This window comes from Polypterus senegalus, chromosome 4 (assembly GCF_016835505.1).
Source record: "Polypterus senegalus isolate Bchr_013 chromosome 4, ASM1683550v1, whole genome shotgun sequence".
In the NCBI taxonomy this organism is placed as follows: Eukaryota; Metazoa; Chordata; class Cladistia; order Polypteriformes; family Polypteridae; genus Polypterus; species Polypterus senegalus.
The window spans coordinates 89,910,837-89,931,611 of NC_053157.1; the positions used below are offsets into that span (position 1 = coordinate 89,910,837).

Here is a 20,775-nt window from a genome sequence, read left to right on the forward strand (position 1 = left end):
CATGAGTAAGCTGCCTTCCTCCCCCCTTCCATTATAATGGCCTCCTGGCTGGGTAAGGATTTCTCTTCAATCCCAGCCAGGGTGTCCATCCATATGGGCCATCTGTCACAATACATTTACATTGGTTTTGTTTGTTTTCTTTTTGGGGTATCAGGATTTTCATTGTAATTACTGTAAATAATCATCATTTTTATTTTTTTTATTACTTTCACGTGTCATTGCTGTTGGACTATATATCAAAGCCCACATGACATTGTTCTTGTTTTCTTTTTGCTCACACCATTTTTGTTTAGAATCCAACATTTTTGTCTGTGTCTCTTCATTTTATTTTTCTCCTTAAACTACAAGGATGTCCTTTGTGTAGTTTGGTGCCCACAATTGCACTAAATGGAGTGTCAGATTTTTGGTTTCAGAGGTGGGATTGATCAGGAGGTGAACGACAAGAAAGTATTTTTGTTTAAAACACAACATTTTTGCCTGTGTCTCTTTATCTTACTTCTCTTCTACTGGTCCTGTTCACTGCCAAACTACAAGTACGCCAATTGTATAGTTTGGTGCACACAGTCCCACTACACAAGGTATCACACAGGGTTGATCCAACCCTGGAACTCCATTCACTTCACCTCAACGCAGTGCATCCCTGACTGCTTCACCTCCTTTCACCGGCACTGAATACTCATGATTCTACTCTCTTCTTTCTCTCAAGTTTTCTTCTTCCTTTTTCCACACATCACTGACCTACTCAGCCCCTTTATATAACTTCTATGAGTGTAGTCACACTATTTCAAAACAAAATTCTGCACCTGTTCTGATCTGCCATGGACTTCAGACATGCTATAATACAGGGTGCTCAAAAAGCCAGTACCCTTAAAAAAGTAAATGACTTGACAAATCCAAAACAAATAAATTTTTATAAAGCCAAAACAATCAGTCATAATAAATGGTAAATAAATGGTTATAATGCCCATATTCAAAAATGTAGAAAATAGACCTTAATGTTAATAAGACACATTTTGAGATTTGGAAAAAATGATCAGAATCACTGGTTTGCTTTGTCTTGCCAGCCATATGAAACTGAAAATATCTGAAGTAATAAGCTCCTGTATGTGATATAAAACAGGGAACACAACAATATCACTATTCAAAACAATGAAGAAAAACAGAATTTAAAACAAAACAAAAACACACTTGCCTGGCTTGAATCTGGCAGTATACACATTTCTAATTTCTTTGGTTCTTTTTGTCGTCCTTCTTCATTGTCTGTATTTATGAACTCTGACCTGAAAATCTTTTTTCCTAACATTCTAAATTGCAAATTCTTTACACATCTCTGTTTTGTTCTTTCTTGGTTTCATTAGGAAACCTTTAAACATTAACAGCCATGGCTTTATTCTTGGTTAGCTGGTTTTCAATATTGGTTTTGCTTCAATTTCTAATATATGGGGCTCCTGAACAAATTAAACTATTCTTCCTTTAAAATTATGTTTCTGGAAGTCATAAAATGTTTCAGTATTCTTTACTATTATTTTATTTAATTATTTTGATAATGCTGTACAAAATAAAAATATTTTTTTTTAAAATGAGCTTTGTTAGAAATGTTTCATTTGGCCAGCATTTATAAGGGACAGTTTAGAGTTCTGTAAAAAGTAAAATGTTGCTTAAAATTAAAGTCACATGGTATATTTCAATAAATAACTAATGTCTCATTTTGAAAACTTTCATAGCATTAGGTAAACGAAAGGGCACACAGGAGGATGTCAATATTTTGGAACATACCTTTGGAGCGCTGGGATTCTCTGTAGAAGTTGCCAAAGATTTATCAGCTGCTGAAATGCTGCAACTTTTAAAAAAAGGTAATATCTACATTAGGTGGAAATGATTATGTTTTACCTTAGAACATGCTTTGTTCAGATATATAAGACTGGGTTTTATTTTAAGTATATCAAATAGAGACAAATGATAAAAAAAAAACCACAAAAATAATATTGTAAATACAGGCAAAACCATATACATGTTCCTAAGGCACATAACAGAGTTAACAAAGCATAACATAATAATGAGTAATCCTCAAACTTACCAATACAGGGGTAAGTGCTTATTCCTGCTCCATCAGGTTCAAGACTGGAACCAGTTGTGGTACAGGGTGCCAGTCCATGACAGTGTCTGCTCACACAAATGCAGGGTCATTGGAGATTGAGCAGTTTATCCGCCAAGCATGTATGATGGATATTTGGAGAAAAAATGAATACCAGGTGGAAAAGCAATGCAGATATGGGGTAAATATGATTTGAACCCAAGGTTGTGGATCTGTTAAGTAAACTAAACATGAAGTTTAAACATTTTGACATATGGACTCATTACAACAATCACTAGAGCTGGTTCTGATACCCAAAACCATTTTGCTTCTACATAAGGTATATTTTAATAATTTTAAAACATTCACACAGTCCCCTTAGAAACTCATGAAATAAAAAAGCCATTTTGGATACCTCTTAATCTGTTTTAATCTTCTCCTTGTGTCTGTGCCGGTGGTTCAATTGAAATATTTCAATGGTACAGTGCCAATAAAAAGTATTCACCCCTTGGAAGTCTTTGCATTTTATTGTTATACAATGTTGAAACACAGGGGATTTAATTTAGCTTTTTTGACACTGATCAACAGAAAACAAATCTCTGCTAAGTAGTCTAAATTAATTATAAATACAAGATACAACATAATTAATTTCATAAGTATTAATTCGCTTCAAGTCATTATTTAGCAGATGCACCTTTGGCAACCATGAGGCTGTGTCGATAGGCTTGTATCAGATCTATACATCTGGACATTGTAACTTTTCCCTATTCCCCTTTGCAAAACTCCTCAAGCTCTGTCATGTTGCATGCGGATTGTGAATATACAGCCTTTTTCAAGTCCAGCCACACACTTTCAAATGGATTGAGATCTGGACTCTGAGTTGACCACTCCAGAAATTTCACATTGCCTTGTTCTTTAAGCCATTCCTGTGTACCTTTGGCTTTATGCTTAGGGTAGGTTGCTGTCTTGCTGGAAAATAAAATGCATGCTTTTTTACAGACTGCATCAGGATTCATCCCATATTTTTGCTGCATTCATTTTATCCTCCACTCTCACATACCTTCCAGGGCCTCCTTCAGAGATGCATCCTCACAGCATGATGATGCCAAAACTATGCTTTGTGGTGGAGATAGTGTGTTTTTAAAAATTGTGCAGTGTTCAAACATTTAGGCTGATGGCAAAAAAGCTCAATTTTGGTCTCATCAAACTATATAATCTTCTTCCATGTGACTTCAGAGTCTCGTGTCCCTTCAGTGCATTTTTTTAAAAGCTGCAACTGGAGAAGTCCCCAAGAAACAGCTGTTGTATGCACAGTCACTCCAACCTGACCCTCTGTAGTCTGTAACTCCTTTAGACTTATCATATGTCTCTTGATGGCCTCTCACACGTTTTCTTGTGGGCTTCCAGCTCTAGGCAGATTTACACCTAAGTCATACTCTTTTAATTTCTTAATGATTGATTTAACGGAACCCCAAGGAATATCCTGTGACTTGGACATTTATTTCTTTCCATCTCCTGACTTGTGGTTTTCAATCTCATTTTCACTGAGTTGCTTAGTGTTTTTTGCATTCATTGTGTAGGTCAGGCCACGATACTGACACATCATGTGATTGATCTTCCAGATAAGGTGTGTTTATGCTAAAATCATCTGAAATCCTCTTGGCTACCGTCAGTTGATCTCCACTGAATTAATCATGTGACAATTGGCTTCCTTAGTTGTGTCACATTAAAGAGGCTGAATACTTATTTATAATTCATTTTAATCAGTTTTCACTTTTTCTGTTGATCAATGTCAAAAAAAAATTAAATCCACTGTGATTGAATGCTATATAACAATAAAATATGAAACTTCCAAGGGGGTGAATTCTTTTTATAGGTACTGCATATAATTGTCAAATTTTTACTGTAACAGTCTGAAATATAGGAAGCTAGCTACCTTGTCAAGGCATGACTTTCAAAGCTGTACTGTCTGAAGAACAGTGAACTTATCAGTTTTGTGATCTTCTTATGCCATGTTTCATCTGAAATGGGAAGTCGGAATTTCTGAGTTACAGAGTAGCAGGGTGCTTCCTGGATGTTGGCAGAAGATGTCAGTGTGGAAGTGGGTATGCTGTGGTCCTAGCAGGTTTAGACCATTTGGAGAATCAAACAACAGTCTATTCCTGGGTCACTAACTCTTGATTGCCCAGCAAGGATCCTCAGTTATATTACCGTTCATTCCTTCAAACCACTGCATGTAAATGGGGTTATTGCTGAAGACAGCAGTTTCTGAAATCGATGAAGGGTTACATGGTCCTGAATTAATTAAGAGGGGTTATAAATAAATTAATGGATAGATTTGTTCAAATTATTGCTTACATTTAGTCACTTTCTTATTATACTAGATAGCCGATGCCCTAAGAATAGGAACGGAAAACGGTGCATTGCCTTTGTCAACCGTTTGTGTCAAGAAATAACCCACTGATAGGAACAGGCAGTTGCTTGATACCGGAATAGAGATGACGTTGTACAAAAACCTGTCAACAGAGAAGATACTGTCGTTCATTTTATAACAAAGGCTAAGGAAACAACTGTCGCAGTATAACTAAAATAGTAAGGTGTATGGGAGGCCGCAGGCAGCGTGGGGAATGGTTTGGAAGAGGATGAATAGGAATCAAGAAATGCTGTGTCAGCTGCATGTGGGCAGGACCGGTTTTGAAGTGGAAGCAGGACGAACTAGAAGAAAAATATACATAAGAGATATACATATAGTCGTGTGAAAAGTAACTGTGCCTGCTGTCACCTGAAATCACAAGTATGTTCTCTTTCTCCCAGTTTCTAGGGAGGACCACAGTGAAATGGCATGCTTCATCTGCATCCTGCTTAGCCATGGTGATGAAGGATATATCCATGGAACAGATCATGAGGTGGAAATAAAGCCGTTACTGAACCTGTTTACAGGAGAAATGTGCCCAAGCCTACTTGGGAAACCTAAGTTATTCTTCATACAGGTAGAGAATTTTCTATTTGTAATACTGCAGTAGCTTACTGTTGTAGGTTGTGGGATGGATCTCTGTTTCACTTTCCAGCCACGATGCTGGAACTATGAAGAGGTCTATACAATGTATGAATAAAGTTCATAAATTGGCAAAAGTCTACATTAAACAACTTCACTTTCTCTGTTTGTGGTTCAGATGTAGTGATAGAATATTTTTTAAACAATAACCCCAACATGCTTGCTCTAATAAAACAAATAATACAATTTGTTCATAACATAAGGATAATAGAAGATGGATATATTCATCTATATATAGATACATATATACTGTATATAAATAAATAAAGGGCAGTAACAAGCAACACTTTTCTCTTATAGAAAACGGCACGTAACTTATGTATTCTGATTTTCAAATTAATGTGGTTACGATGGATAAGTTCTTTAGCTAGTGATTTAGTTTCTGCCATCAGCACTGTGAAGACTATTTTTCAACAAATAACCCCAAAATGCTTAATGCAATAAATCAAATAACAGTTTATTCATAACATAAGGATAATAGAAAATGGATATATGCAAGTATATAGATAGATATGTAGTATCTATAGATAGATATATAGATGAAGGACAATAACAAATACAAACACAAAACATGGATTTATGCAAAGTTTATCTCTCCTATAGAAGAAGTCAGATAATTTATGAATTCTGATCTTTCAGTCAGTGAGGTCAAGATGGATAACTTCTTTAGCTAGTTATTAAGTTTATAGCATCTGCACCATGAAGGTGACAATTTGCTCACAGTTAGCCTTTTCTGGTTTATACCCATGAAGCTCCTCTGCATGTGTGAGAGAGAAGCTGTTCTGAACTGTCTTTTTGAATTTAGGAAGAGAAACTCATCACAGCTAAAATGTATCTTTCACAAAGGTTATGACTTTTCAGTTAAAGTAATGCCAATAAACAAAATATATTATGGCTTTATCCTTACAACTAAGTTGCAATTAATAGTTCTTAGAATCAAAGTAGGTGTACTTATGGTTTTGCTCCTGTTGACTCCAGGTGTAGGTGATGCTTTATTCTAATCTTTCTGAGTCGGCTTTCTCCAGCACTGTGACAATGCAGGTTCGCTCCACGCTCCCATTCAGCTTCTGGGAGTCATTGAATCCGACACCGTTGGCAATGTCATCGATGAGCTGTACAGTGAGGCACAAACAATGAAGCAAGGGGATTGTGCAAAAGTGCCAATTGCTTTTATTTAAAAACCAGCAACCAAAAACAAAGTGTTCATATAAATAGTGCAGTTTATCACTAAAAGTCTTCATTAAATAAATAATCCATTAAAACGTGAAAGGGTGGAGGTTAAAATTCAATAGAAAAAACCTTTTAAAACAACAAGGTTAAAACAATGGCATGAAGCAGTCTCTTTAAAACAAACCCTCAAAAACCTTTTAAAACAAAGTCTAGGGAATGATAAAAAGAGGGTCTAGCAGCTGCTTCTTCAGCCAATAACTTGTATACCAGAGCAAAGCAAGATGGGTAATGCCAGTCTGTCCTATACTGTAGACATTGGAAGGTGCCTTTATTATAAATAATAAACGTGTGGGATTGGGTGATCAGAAAGAGTAGTGGAAAAGTATAAAATGAACACACAATGAAAATAAAAACCATAATGTCTGTCTGGTCTTTCCTATAGAGGTTAGCTTCCTGCCTATTTGGTATGGTGGCTGCTCAACTTTCCATATTTTTAACTATCAAAAACAATTCTCTTTCTCATCACTTGTGCCCTTTCACCTTGACCCGCTGGCCTCTGCTCCCATTTGTTATTCCTCCTGACTCTATGCCCCTGTATGGATTGACCTGAAGGAGTTTTTAGGCTTCATCAAAGTATCACTTCTTAGGCCAGGTTTATACTTCATATACTGAGGACGCTTCTGCTACGCAAGCATTGTACTGTTTATACTTACGTGCAAACTTTATTTAAATCTGGAAGATTCCTCAGGTAGCAGTGCGAGACATCATCATGGTGACAAAATGTTCAGCTTCACTGTGTTGTGAATTGCCTGAAACGTCCATTAAATTCCAAGGACACCTTGCCACAATATCTCTGAAAAGGATGGATGTTTAATGATTAAATCCATCAATCCAGGGATACACCCATTCCAGCATGCATAGGGCACGAGGCAGAAACAATTCCTGGATGGGCCATCAGATCATTGCAAGGTGAATACAAGCACACACAAACACTAAAAGCATTTTAGTGTCACCAAATCCCCAAAATTGCATGTCTTTGGAAGGAAACTGGAGCACACTGTGGAAACCCACCAAGAAAACAAGTTACCTCCAGGGAGGGAACCCAGGGATGCGACTCCCTGTGAGGCAGCAGCATTGCCGCTCCACCACTATGCCTTCCCCACATGTGTAAATATTAACAGTACTCATGTAAATGAATTTAACAATTTATCTGTAAAATGTAATATACAGTATATTATTTAATGCATTTCATCTTGGAAGTGATATCAAGTATATAGTACATCTAAGGATTCTAAACGTGCAAAGAGCTGGAATAACATACATTTAATGTGTTCTGTGTGGCAATTGCTGCTTACCGCTGCAGTCATCAGGAGAAAGCCCCAGAAGCACATAGTGGTTAACAACTAGGTCGGTTTTAAGACGACTTTTACGATGGTCTACTTTAATGACAAAATAAACTATGAGATTAAAGCGGAAATTTAGAGATTAATCACTTTAATCACAAAGTAGGCCTTTTCACTGTACCCCTAATTTTTTTTTTCTTTGTGGCTCAAATATGCTGCCTTATACTCTGATGCTGTTGTGAAGGTGCGACAAAAAAGTACGGCACAGAAGATGGTGTGTGAGCAATTCAAAACTTATTTTTTGTTGGTATTGCAATTTGTGCACACGTCATGTTAATTTCTGAGGATGTGCTCAGAGCAAGCGTCAAATGAACGCTGGGAACACATGGCAGCCATGACACATGAACGTACGTGTTCTGAGGATGAAGTATAAACCAGCCCTTAGGTAACCACCCCCCCCCCACTCCCTATTCATTTATTAAGCCAAAAATGTCTCCTGGAAACCTGAGGCCATCTTCCTAGAGTCCTCTCAGACAGCATATTCCTCTAGCCTTAATCTTCCAACCTCTACTAGCCTGCCCTTCTCCAGACACAGTATGCAACTCTTTAGAACAGTACTGCATAGGAGGTCCCTATTGCTGTGATGATGTGGGTTCGCTCCATGATCCCACCTTGCATTTGGGAGCCCTGAACCAGAAATGAGGACACTTCTCAAATGAAGCCAGGGGATATTTCCAAAAAGTGCCAAAGTGCTTTTATTAAAACCAACAAAACAGTGTTCAAACAAAAAGTGCAGTGCATCTGGTTCAATAAATAATCCATAAAAACAAGTGTTCAGTGGTGATAAAAACAATAAATAAATCTGATAAAACCTGATGTTAAAAATGCAGTCTCACTCTTCCCGGTCTTAGCTCACCTCCGTCTGTCATTCTCCCCGGCTCACCCATTACTCCCGCAGCCGGCGGAGACCCAACAGCCACAAGCTCCTTTAGGTCGACCTCTTGGCTTCCATTAAGGACATCACTGCCAGACCATCTGAGAAACTAGCCTCTACAGCGCCACAACCTAATGCTCAATTGCGGGGCCACAGCTCGTGCTGTCTCCTCCTTACAGGCGGCCACATTGTAGCAACTAAGATGGCTCTTCACGTCTTCTAACCTCTTTCATTTTCTTCATTTATTCATCTCCCTTTGATCGATCTTTCTCTCCATCCACCCCCTTTTTCTGCCATTGACCCGTATATATACATACCCCCTCCGTGGGCGCAGCACCTTAATTACATACTGCAGGAAGCCAATGAAGCAATTGAGAACGATCGCACCGACTCGTACAGGTGCGCCTCTCTCCAACTACCTCATTAACTCCCCACGGTCACACAATCGTGCCCACAGAGAACGACACGGCTATACAGATTTAAAAGCTGGCCCTTTTTTTTTTAAGCCGCAGAACCGCTTTACCACAATCGCTGCTTATCAATTACTGTTTTTGTGCCCTTGAAACACTAGTATGAGCTGCCACCTAGTGGTATTCTACTTGTTATCATAACATGACCCATGTTATCCCTGCCAGGGCTTGCTCTGTTTACTTAAAACAGCAGTCTTCTGAGCTCTGCATTTAACGTGTTCTACCTACATTATCTGCAATTATCTGCCCCCACCTAGCTAACCATCACATTATGTAATGTGCTTCCCTTCAGCTTATTATTGTATAATGGTAAGACAATGACATCTGAACAATACCTGGTCATATACACGATAATACTGCTAATCATTTGATGGACAATGAATGCTATCTCTAGAAGAATGAAAATTCCCATTGAAGGGTGCCATAAAATGACTATTATTTCTCAGTATCTCTGTCACAGCACACAGATGTTACACTTTTTGCACCTTGAAGGAATATTTTCCTTTCACACTTCACCTTTGTTCACGGGTCCACCCTGCGTGGAGTTGGCATGTTCTCCCTATGTCTGCGTGCGTTTCCTCCGGGTGATCCGGTTTCCTCTCACAGTCCAAAGACATGCAGGTTAGGTGCGTTGGCGATTCTAAATTGGCCCTAGTGTGTGCTTGGTGTGTGTGTGTGTGTATGTGTGCCCTGCGGTGGGCTGGCGCCCTGCCTAGGGTTTATTTCCTGCGTTGTGCCCTGTGTTGGATGGGATTAGTTCCAGCAGACCCCCGTGACCCTGTAGTTAGGATATAGCAGGTTGGATAATGGATGGATGGACTTCACCTTTGGATTCAATGGACAACCGTATAAATGTTATCTGATACTTTATTTTACAGTAAGGCTCACCACTACACAATTCAGGAGACACTTCTTCTTTATTGGCATGTGATGGGAATTGATAAGCACATTATTCTCCTCCCTGAGCTTTTTATTTAGTGTTTGAGCTGTGTGGCATACATCTGCAAAGAAATGTACATCCTTAACAAAGTGAATGTTTGTCTTTCTTAATTTTGCAGATCCCCTTCAAAAGAGAATCAAATGAATACACAATTCCCCATATCAGTAGTTAAGTACAGGATTGCTTAGACTTTAATTGTACTCAAACAAAATGGACAATCCTTGTCAATTTATTTGTATTTTTTTTGTAAAGGCCTTGGAGCAAATATTTTATACCCAAAATTGAATAGGATCTATCCTTACCTTACCTTACCTATGCAGTACGATCCATTCAAGACAACCCTTTTAATAAAAGGAAAGTGTCCGTACCAACTTTCAGCTTCATATGAACATGATAATATTCTGTACTAAATTTGGCTATTATGAAAGGCCAGTAAGATAATGCATACTAACTCACACAGTGATAATTTAGAATCTACCATCGCCGTAACTTGTACATCTTTAGACTGCTCAAGAAATCTGGAGAATTTGGAGAAATTCCACCCAGACAGGTGGAGAACATGCAAACTTCACACAGCCAGTGACAAGGCTGCAAACTGAATTTAGAATCCTGTAGCTGTGAAGCAGCAGAGCAAACCATAGTGGCATTTCACACTGAAATGAAGTCTAATTCTTCTATAGGTTTGTTCATTTGCATGCCTTCTCTAATATTGAATTTTGGTTAAAGTCAAGTCAAGTCAAGTTGGGGAGCATGCAATGGAACAGTTTGTTGCTGCACCCACTACACAATGAAACAACTCAGGATCTCGGTTTGCAAATGCAGACACGCGGTCCAGTCCCACTATCAGGAAATGACCCTCTATCTGCTGCAGCCAGGTGTTACGTGGGCGACCCCTTGGCCTGGTCCAGCCACATGGGTCCTCAACAATGAGGATCTTATCCGCCTGATCATCCTCAGGGAAACGCGCCACATGGCCGTAGTGCTGTAACTGACACTCCATCACAATGCAAGTAATGTGCCTCTTTCGGGACTCCATGAGCAACCGCTTATTCGACACAAAGTCAAACCTACGGTACCCAAGTATTTTCCGGAGATACACAGTACCAAATGTGTCCAGTCTTCGTCTCAGATCACTAAGTAGCATCCATGTCTCGCAACCATGTAGCAAGACAGGAAGCACCAGGACTCTAAAGACTTGGACCTTCGTCCTTTTGCATAGATATTGGGAGCGTCACACACCACTTTCCAGTGACCTCATGACCCCCCATGCTCTCCCAATCCGTCTACTGACTTCATAGGAAGAGTCACCAGAGACATGAATGTCACTGCCAAGGTAAGTAAACCCCTCAATAAGGTCAACACTGTTTCCGCAAACAGACACACTGCTGATGACTGTGCCCAAGAGCTCATTAAAGGCCTGGATCTTAGTTTTTATCCAGGACACTTGCAAGCCCAGACACTCAGACTCCTCACTCAGTCTCTCGAGTGCCCTGATCAGAGCCTCCATTGACTCAGCGAAGATCACAGCATTGTCAGCAATGTCAAGATCCGTGAACCTTTCTTCACCAATAGATGCTTCACAGCCGCTGGACCCCGCAACCTTGCCCAACACCCAGTCCATTCAAGCATTGAACAGAGTAGGAGCAAGATCACACCCCTGACGAACCCCAAAATCAACTGGGAAAAATGCAGAAGTCCTGCCTCCACTCTGCACAGCACTCACAATACCAGTGTACAGGCTGGCCATGATATCCAGCAACCTCGAGGGGATCCCCCGAACCCTCAGGATGTCCCACAGGGTGGCTCGATCAACTTAGTCGAATTGTTTGTGAAAATTGACAAAGGCTGCAAAGAAACTCTGCCGATACTCGCGTTTGCGCTCCATGAGAACCCTCAATGCCAGGATGCGGTCAATGGTAGACTTCTTAGGCATAAAACCAGACTGTTCTGGTCGCTGGTAGGTGAGCAAGTGATCATGGATCCTATTGAGGATGACCCTAGCAAGGACCTTACCCGGCACCGAGAGCAGTGTTAAGGTCCTTTGGTTAAAGGCATGAAAATATTCAGTTTCAAAAAACATGCAATAATAGAGGAAATATGTACAGGAGCAAATGTTTTTTCATGGCACTATACATAATTGAGAAAATGAAACGATAAACATAAATCACTTGGCTTTCTCATTTTGAGAATACTAAATCATTACATCTCTATTTCTTCTCCATCTCTCTAACCTCACTCTAATTATTAATCAGAAGAAAGAAGCCTATGAGCAGTTTACTAAATTAGATTTTGCTTTTACCATTTCTAGCTGTGCTACCCGTCTAAGACAGCTTGAAATCTAAGTAATCAGCATAGACCTTATTGTTAGAATTTGTAGTACACCATCTATTGAAATGTATTTTGTAACAAATGTATTAATAAAATGCATTGCATTTGTATTCCAAAATATGGCACATCACAAACATTTGAGCATTACAATGCATTTCTACAAATGTTTGTTATGCTTCATTTGTTGAAATGACAAATGCAGTGCATATGTTTCTGCTATATGCCATTTGGTATGGAATTTACAGTGTTAATGTTTGTGATGCACCATCTGTTGAAATGTGAAATGTAATGTATTTTAACATGCTGGTGACCAGATGACCACACAGACACATAGACATGTAGACACTTATACTTTTATTAAGGTGGATATGGTTGTGTTAACCAATATTAAGGCGAACCTTCAATCCTTCAAAAGCTGCATTTAACTCAGCGCTCCAAAGCTCATGGATCACATTTCCTATGCCTTCTTAGTTTTTGACCAGTTCTCCAATGCCATCCCAAAGATATCTGAGTCAGGTATATAGGTACACTGCCCACAATAATGTTTGGAAGAAAGACACATATTTCCTTGATTTACCCCTCTGCTCACAAATCAAACAATTCAGATGCATACATTTCGGTCAATCCATGTAGAAATTACATTGTTCTCCATATCAGGGCACCATAATGTTATGGACATAACAATGGTATGTATATTAACGCAGCCATATTTAATACTTTGTTGCATATCCCTTGCATGCAATGACTGCTTTAAGTCTGCTATTCATAGACAACACTAACAGGCCACATGTATAAATGGTGTATACGCACAAAAATGTTATGTATGCCTGTTTCCACGTTCACGTCATGTATCAGAACTAAACTTGGTGTAAAGCCACACACATTTTCACAGCAGCCTCAGACTATGAGTACGCACATTTAAGCCAGGTTTGTAAATGGGTGTCAGCCAGTGTCAAAGCAGTCCTACTGTTTCTGTATGGTTTCCCTTTCTTTTTCATATTTGCATCAATGACCTGGAGTTTATCAAAAACACCAAAATTAATTGCACATCATTTACAAATTTAAAGCACTTGATTGTAATCAGTCTTTAACAATGTAATGGTGCATGCAATGTCCAAGATATTCCAACTACCATGGCTGCTTTGTTGGTGTTAGAAGACATCACAAATGGAAGAATTAGAAGAGTGCATGTGTTTAGAGATCATGCCCAGGGATTTGTTCCTGTCTTGTACCCTGTGCTGGCTGGGATTGGCTCCAGCAGACCCCCGTGACGCCATGTTAGGATATAGGGGGTTTGAGACTGATTGACTGACTGACTGATTTCTTGCCCCATGATGATAACTGGCTTTTGAGTCAAATTCAATATCCAACAGCTGTCCTCTTAGAGTTGTATGCTGAACTGGCACTGGCTTTACAAAGGCAGACTTTGAGGAATTGTGCTCTACCTGCTCTTTTGCAAGTTCTGTTCACCCTTGTGTTTTAAGCTGTAGGAGCTTTCAATGTGAACTGGCTGACCAATAGGTTATTTCTCAGTCATCACTGGGTTGCACCATGGCAGCGGTTCGGGATGGTATTATCCAGTTGTCATCCAGTTATATAAAATTTCCTTACACTGTGGTTGAACCGGCAAACATCAAAGCATAATTTGCAGCTGCGTCTGGTTTTTGAAATGTAATCGGAGAGGTTTACTGCACGCACATTGCTATAAGGTGCCTTCAGAGGATGAATTTGCTTATGCAATATCAATCATTTCCACTCTATTAATATGAACATAATCTGTAAAGTGAAAATGTGTTTCATTAATGTTGTGGCGAGATATAGAAGTATCCTGCCAATAACTGCAGCAGTTCGCCACTCAAATGGTGTGAGCCCCGGAATTCCGCCACCTCCTCTAGTGGTGTTGACACTCAGATGGTGGGCTGAGACTCGCCTTTTCATGTCAACTTTGATATCTGACCACTCCTTTTTTTATTTTGGGCACTGTGACTTTCTTGAACTTGAATTTTTGAGTGCCCCTGCCATGCTGTGCCTCTCCATCAATTTCCATTTGTTGCTTATACCACTGTTTTCCTTACCTTCACTTCACTGAGCAGAACCTCCATTTCACATTAACTGAAATTCTTCTTTTTTACATGTGCTTTTGCCATTGTCTTTTAACAAAACAGTGAATGGACGGGGCTATTTATATTAATTTGCATATTCAAATATTTAAAATTCTGGGAGAAGTGGAATGGGGCTGCAGGCTTGTGCATGTGCAATAAAATTCATGTTGATTGTGATTTATAAAGGGAAATTGCATAAAACTTTGCTTAAGCAGTTTTATGCATCTGAATTTTTTTGTGAGTATGCACATTTCTAGTTAGAACAATCTAGACAAGAACAGGTCATTCAGCCCAACAAAGCTCGTCAGTCCTATCCACTTATTTCTTCCAAAAAATATCAAGTTGAGTTTTGAAAGTCCCTAACGTCTTACTGTCTACCGCACTACTTGGTAGCTTATTCCAAGTGTCTGTCATTCTTTGTGTAAAGAAAAACTTCCTAATGTTTGTGCAAAATTTATCCAACTGTGTCCCCATGTGCTTGATGAGCTCATTTTAAAATAACAGTCTTGGTCCACTGTACTAATTCCCTTTCATAATTTTAAACACTTTAATCATATCTCCTCTTAATCGTCTTTTGCTTAAACTGTATAGGCTCAGCTCTTTTAATCTTCCCTCATAATTCAACCCCTAAAGCCCTGGAATCAGCCTAGTTGCTCTTCTCTGGACCTTTTCTAGCGCTGCTGTGTCCTTTTTGTAGCCTGGAGACCAAAACTGCACACAGTACTCAAGATGAGGCCTTAACCAGTGCATTATAAAGGTTGAGCATAACCTCCTTGGACTTGTACTCCACAGATCGTGCTATATAACCTAACATTCTGTTAGCCTTCTTAATGGCTTCTGTACACTGTCGGGAAGTTGATAGCTTAGAGTCTACTATGACTCCTAAATCCTTCTCATAAGGTGTACTCTCGATTTTACAACCGCCCAATGTGTATTCAAACCTAACATTTTTACTTCCTATGTGCCCTGTCACCCTCTTTATATAATGGGATGATATTTGCCATTTTGCAGTCCTTCGGAATCTCTCCAGTGTGCAGTGGCTTCCTAAAAATATGTGTCAAGGGCTTATATATGTACTCACTAGCCTCCTTAAGAACTCGATGGTAAGTATTATCTGGTCCTGGTGATTTGTTTGATTTCAACCTATTTAGATTTCTCAGCACACCTTGTTTTAGTGTGAATTCTATGCAAGATGTTATACATGAGGCCCCAGGTGCTGAGTATCTGCTCCAGTGATGCTCTGCCAAGCTTCTAAATGCAGCCTTCTTCAGCTCTTACTTGTTTTGGGGGCATATCCCCTAGGTTTTCTCTTCAGCATATGGAAGGCATGCTCAATTAGATTGAAATCAGGTGACTGACTTGGTCATTTAGGACTTTTCAATTTTTTTGCTTTGAAAAACTCCTGTACTGCCTTAGCAGCATGTTTGGGATCATTATCTTGTTGTAGGATGAAGCACCATCCAATGAATTTGGAGGCATTTACTGGAACTTGGTCATATAAGATTTTCTATATACATCAGAATTCATTATGCTACTGCTATCACCAGTTCCATCATCAAGGAAGATAAGTGAGCCAGTGATTGTGGCAGCCATCCATTCAAATGAGGTGGGACGCTTTGGATCTCAGGCAGTTCCTTTCCATCTCCACATTTTGCTCTTGCCATCACACTGATACAGGTTCATCTTTGACCATCTTTTTCCATAATTGTGCAGGTTCTTTTAAGTACTTTTTCGCAAACTGTAATCTGTACATCTTGGTTTTGTGACTAAAGAGTGGTTTGTTTCTTGCAGTGTGGCCTGTATATTTCTGTCAATGACATCTTCTGCAGATAGTAGAGTACGGCACATACACATCTGCCTCCTGAAGACTGTTTCTGATTTGTTAGAGAGGCATTTACAGCCAAATAGTGAGGATTCTTCTGTTATTAGCAGTGGAGGTCTTACTTGGCCTACCAGTCCCTTTGCGTTTACTGAGCTCACCAGTGTGTTTTTTCTTCTTAATGATATTCCAGACAGTTGATTTAGGCAATCCTACAGTTTTACCGTTTATCTGTAATGGTTTTATTCTTGTTTTTCAATCTAATAATGACATAGTTCTTATCCTCATGTTGAAAAATAGCAACTACAAACTCGAAAGGGTTGCAGCACGCCTAGCCTGGTATCTTATGCCTGAATTAATGAAGCAGCGAAACACATCTGAGTCATCACAAACACCTGTGGTACAAATTGTCCCAAATACTATAGTTCCCTGGAATGGGGATACCATGTTGAAAGATTGTGACATGATGTGACCAAGAATATATGCACATACCCTTAAATTAAAGTCTGCAACATGCACTTTAATCACATCTGAATTGTTTGATTTGAATTTTTAAACTGTGGAGCAGGGTAGTAAGTAAAAGAAAAATGTGCCTGCCCCAAAATTATGGAGGGCACTGTATTTGCCATTGGCCCAGTGAGAGAGGGGTTGAGAGTACCCTTTTATTAACTCATGTCCAAGCCTGGGCTGCTTACTGCCTTGTGCTAAACCCTATAATGGAATTTATTTCAGAAATTGGGTGCATGAATTAATGGTTATTTGTTTTAATGAAGATACTATGGTATCAAATAGAATGGTGTAATTTTAATATGTACATTGTGCCTCCATAACTTTTTCTTTTTCTCATCAGGCCTGCAGAGGAGAAAAATATGATTCAGGCATTGAGGTAGATTCCATGGAAAGTAATTCTATATATTTTCGAGATATTCCAGAGGAGGACTTTTTGTGTGGATATTCAACAGTTGCTGGTAATTATTAGGACTTCTCATGTTTTACATTCTTATAAAGTACAGCAGCTGGAAATATTCTTCTTTATTCTGAGCCCACTTAATCTATTTTTAGCTATGTTTGGTCCTAGTATTTATCCTGGTAGCACTGAATCCCAAATGGGATACCAGTCCATAACAATATTGTACAGTCATTCAGAGCCAATTTAGAGTTGTTAATTTGAGTTACCAACTTGTCATAGAGATAAAAAATGGAATAAGAGGGGGAAAATCCACATAAGCCTATAGGGAAAAATTGAAAATGGCAGACAGACAGTGGCTAGGGAAAGATTTCAACCCATCTGGGCAAGATTTTTTAAACCATTCTGGAATTGTAAGGCTAAGGTAGTTGGAAATAAAGATATCAAATTCAAAGATAAATTGACGAAAATAAAATTATTGCCACTGTGGTAGATAAGATGGTTGTAGCGGTATAAGTAGTCTGCCTTGAAAAGGAAACTCCACTTATGTTAAAATTTCTCAAATATTAAAGTATCAGTACTATAAATTAAATTTGTGAGGAGAAATAAAGAGAAACAATAATAAAATCCACCTTAATAAAGGGACAAATGTCTGTATGTCTGTCAGTGTGTCCATCTAGTTGCCATGCCTCTCTACTATCCAACAGAGGGTGCATAATAAACATTAGCAATGCTTTTTACTAATCCATAACCCTGTAGCAAATGTCATGTAATGGAGACATAGCAACTGGATGGACACACTGCACTGCAAACATTAATGATGAGCCTATGTTGGTTACTTAGACTTGAACCTGTCTTAGATGGGTAGCACCATAGACATAGAATTACTAGACGCCTCATGACCAGCAGCATAGTACATCAACGTCGCTGCCATATTGCGAGTGGCACTGCTGTGGAGTGAAGTAATGAATAATGTGCTGCTTGGAATTGTACAAACCGCTCTACACTCCAAACCAGATCCCAGGGGATTACATTTCATAGGTAAGGCTGAACAATCGTTTTGGCTATATTTGGCCATTAGAAAATCACATTTTAAAATCTTAGCACTCAAGGTCACCTTACAGTAAAATTAAACAACATTAGTAAAATTAAGGCAAGAGAATGATAAATCAAAAAGCAATAATTAGCAAACAAAGATAACTGGCAGTAACAATGCAAAATTCACAATTGGTATGCCAGTTTAAAAATATAAGTTTTAAGGGTAGTTTTAAAATGTGTTATTGAATCGAGCTAACGTATATGAGAGAGAATAGAATTCCCGAGTTGAGGAGCACTATGAGAGACGCTTGAGCTCCCATAACACTGAGTCTGATGTGTGATACAGAAAGAAGAGCTGCAGATGAGGATCTGAGTGAGCGAGAGGAGTGCAAGTCTGTAGGAGATCAGTGAGGTTGTGGAGAGCTTTAAATGTTCAGAGCGATATTTTGTATTGTATTCAGTAGTGAACATGGAACCAATGAAGTTGAGAGAGAATAACTGTAAGATGTTCAGTGGATAGTGTATAAATGGATATAAATAATTGCATGTAAACGATTTGCCAAAATTTGTTGTATGTAAACGATACTGTTTTAAACGTTATTGTTTTTTCATCAGAAAACCCAGTGTTCCACGTCTACCTGTATTAGTTTAAATGGCACTTTTGCCTCTCGCAATAGTGTGGACGCGCTGACTTATCATGTCGACTGGGCAACACAGTGAATGCGGCGTCTATCTATATATGTCTATGGGTAGCACAGTGTGTTCGACTGAATTACATGGGATCCAAAATAAATCTTACCAGCGTACCAGCCTGGTCACCCCAGTTAATAATGGTACCAACTGAAATAGAAATAGTGCTCTGTGACACAAAACAAACAAAGCACAGGGCTGCAGTGCCTCTTAATAATTGGTCAGTTCTGGGTTTGAGCTCTGACCTAGGCTGAATCTATGTCCAAATTAGACACAACTTTGTGGGTTCACCTTGAATTTATAGTCCTCTGGACCAGAAGGGGAGGAGTCAGTTGCCCACACTGGGCGTCTTCTCTGACCTGAGGGAACAGAAAAAGACAATACTATTAGCAACAGTGCCCCTTCTTGTCCTGAGGTGATATTGCTTTCCTCTGATGAGCCTGGAAGGTGAACATCTGATGTGCATGTGTGTGTGACAACAGCTAGAAAATAATATTAATGATGTTTGCAGTGATGCAGGCAACAACACAGCATACAAGTTGCACTAAACAAAAACAGAGTCTTCTTTTCTGCAACCTTTCCTTTTTAACCCTTATATGACAGTTACAATCACTCATTAATACGAAAATTGTATCAAGGCAAAGCTTTTTATGTTTTTTTTAGGTTACTTCTCTTGGAGGAATGAGTCTTCTGGATCTGTCTTCATCCAGACCCTGTGTAAAGTCCTGCAGGAATACGGCAAAAGGCTTGAAATAATAAAAATCCTCACAAGAGTTAATAATATAGTTGCCTTCAATTTCCAATCAAATACTTACTACAGCCCAACCCATGCAAAAAGGCAGATGCCATGTATCATCAGTAGGCTGACAAAGGAATTGTATTTAACTTCTTAAATTTACATTACAGCTATAAACTGCTTTTAATTGCAGTTTCACCTTATAAAAATAATTAGGATGGATTGAGTGAACAATAAGTAAATAAAACTCAATGGATAAATTACAGCATTTGAAACTAAGGCTGCCTTAATAGTTACCTCAATTTTAATAAACATTCTGTAATGAGGACTACATTTTTTCACTTATTTGACTACAAATGTTATTAGACAAAGAATTACCCTGTTCTCTTCTGCACTAACTTTTTTTGTTTAACTTGATGTTTGGGCTTCAATGGATAAAGGGAATTATCCCAGAATCATTAACATTGTGGTTGATTTTATAATGTATATTTTATAATGTATATTGGATAACCTGAAGGCTGAGGAATAAAATCATAAGCCAAGATCAATAAAATTTAAGAAATATACACATTAAAGGTAAAAAACAGGATGACGTTAGATTCAAGCAAAATGTCCAGGCATGAATGAGATAAACAACAGCTTAAAGAAAAAACAAAAATCTGGGAGATAAGGTGAAAGACAAAAAACTTGAGGTAATACATCCATCCATCCATCCATTTTCTAACCCGCTGAATCCGAATACAGGGTCACGGGGGTCTGCTGGAGCCAATCCCAGCCAACACAGGGCACAAGGCAGGAACCAATCCTGGGCAGGGTGCCAACCCACCGCAGTGAGGTAATACAGTAAAGTTAAATAAAAATGGCACAAGAAGCAAGAAAGTGACTCAGTAATCAAATAGCCAAAGACTAAGAATATATTCTGTTTTTAAATATATTGACACTTTTAACGGCTGCGGAAAGCACTGAAAATGAATTATTAAATTATATAATAGGAGTATTTTTTAAGGAAACCACAAAGTAGCAGTGGAAAAAAGACGAAGAAAAGCAAAACCTGCTGTTCCTATTGACTTCATTCGCCAAAGTGTTTTCCATAGTAATTTTACTGGGCTTGTTAGAGATTTTGTTCTGATCATACGCTTTTCTCCCATGTCTCCTGATGCTTTGTGAGG

The 20,775-nt window shown here is 38.8% G+C and overlaps 1 protein-coding gene across 1 annotated transcript in view; it reads left to right on the plus strand.

Annotated features, from left to right (window-relative positions):
• LOC120527522 (caspase-7-like) overlaps positions 1-20,117 on the plus strand; it is a 58,420-nt gene extending 38,303 nt beyond the window's left edge. Inside the window, exons 3-6 of the mRNA XM_039751021.1 lie at positions 1,725-1,853; positions 4,889-5,064; positions 17,086-17,203; positions 19,534-20,117. Of these exons, the coding sequence (XP_039606955.1) occupies positions 1,725-1,853; positions 4,889-5,064; positions 17,086-17,203; positions 19,534-19,763 (653 nt within the window). The 3' untranslated portion in view covers positions 19,764-20,117. The remainder of the gene's footprint in view (positions 1-1,724; positions 1,854-4,888; positions 5,065-17,085; positions 17,204-19,533) is intronic.
• Positions 20,118-20,775: the final 658 nt, after the last annotated feature.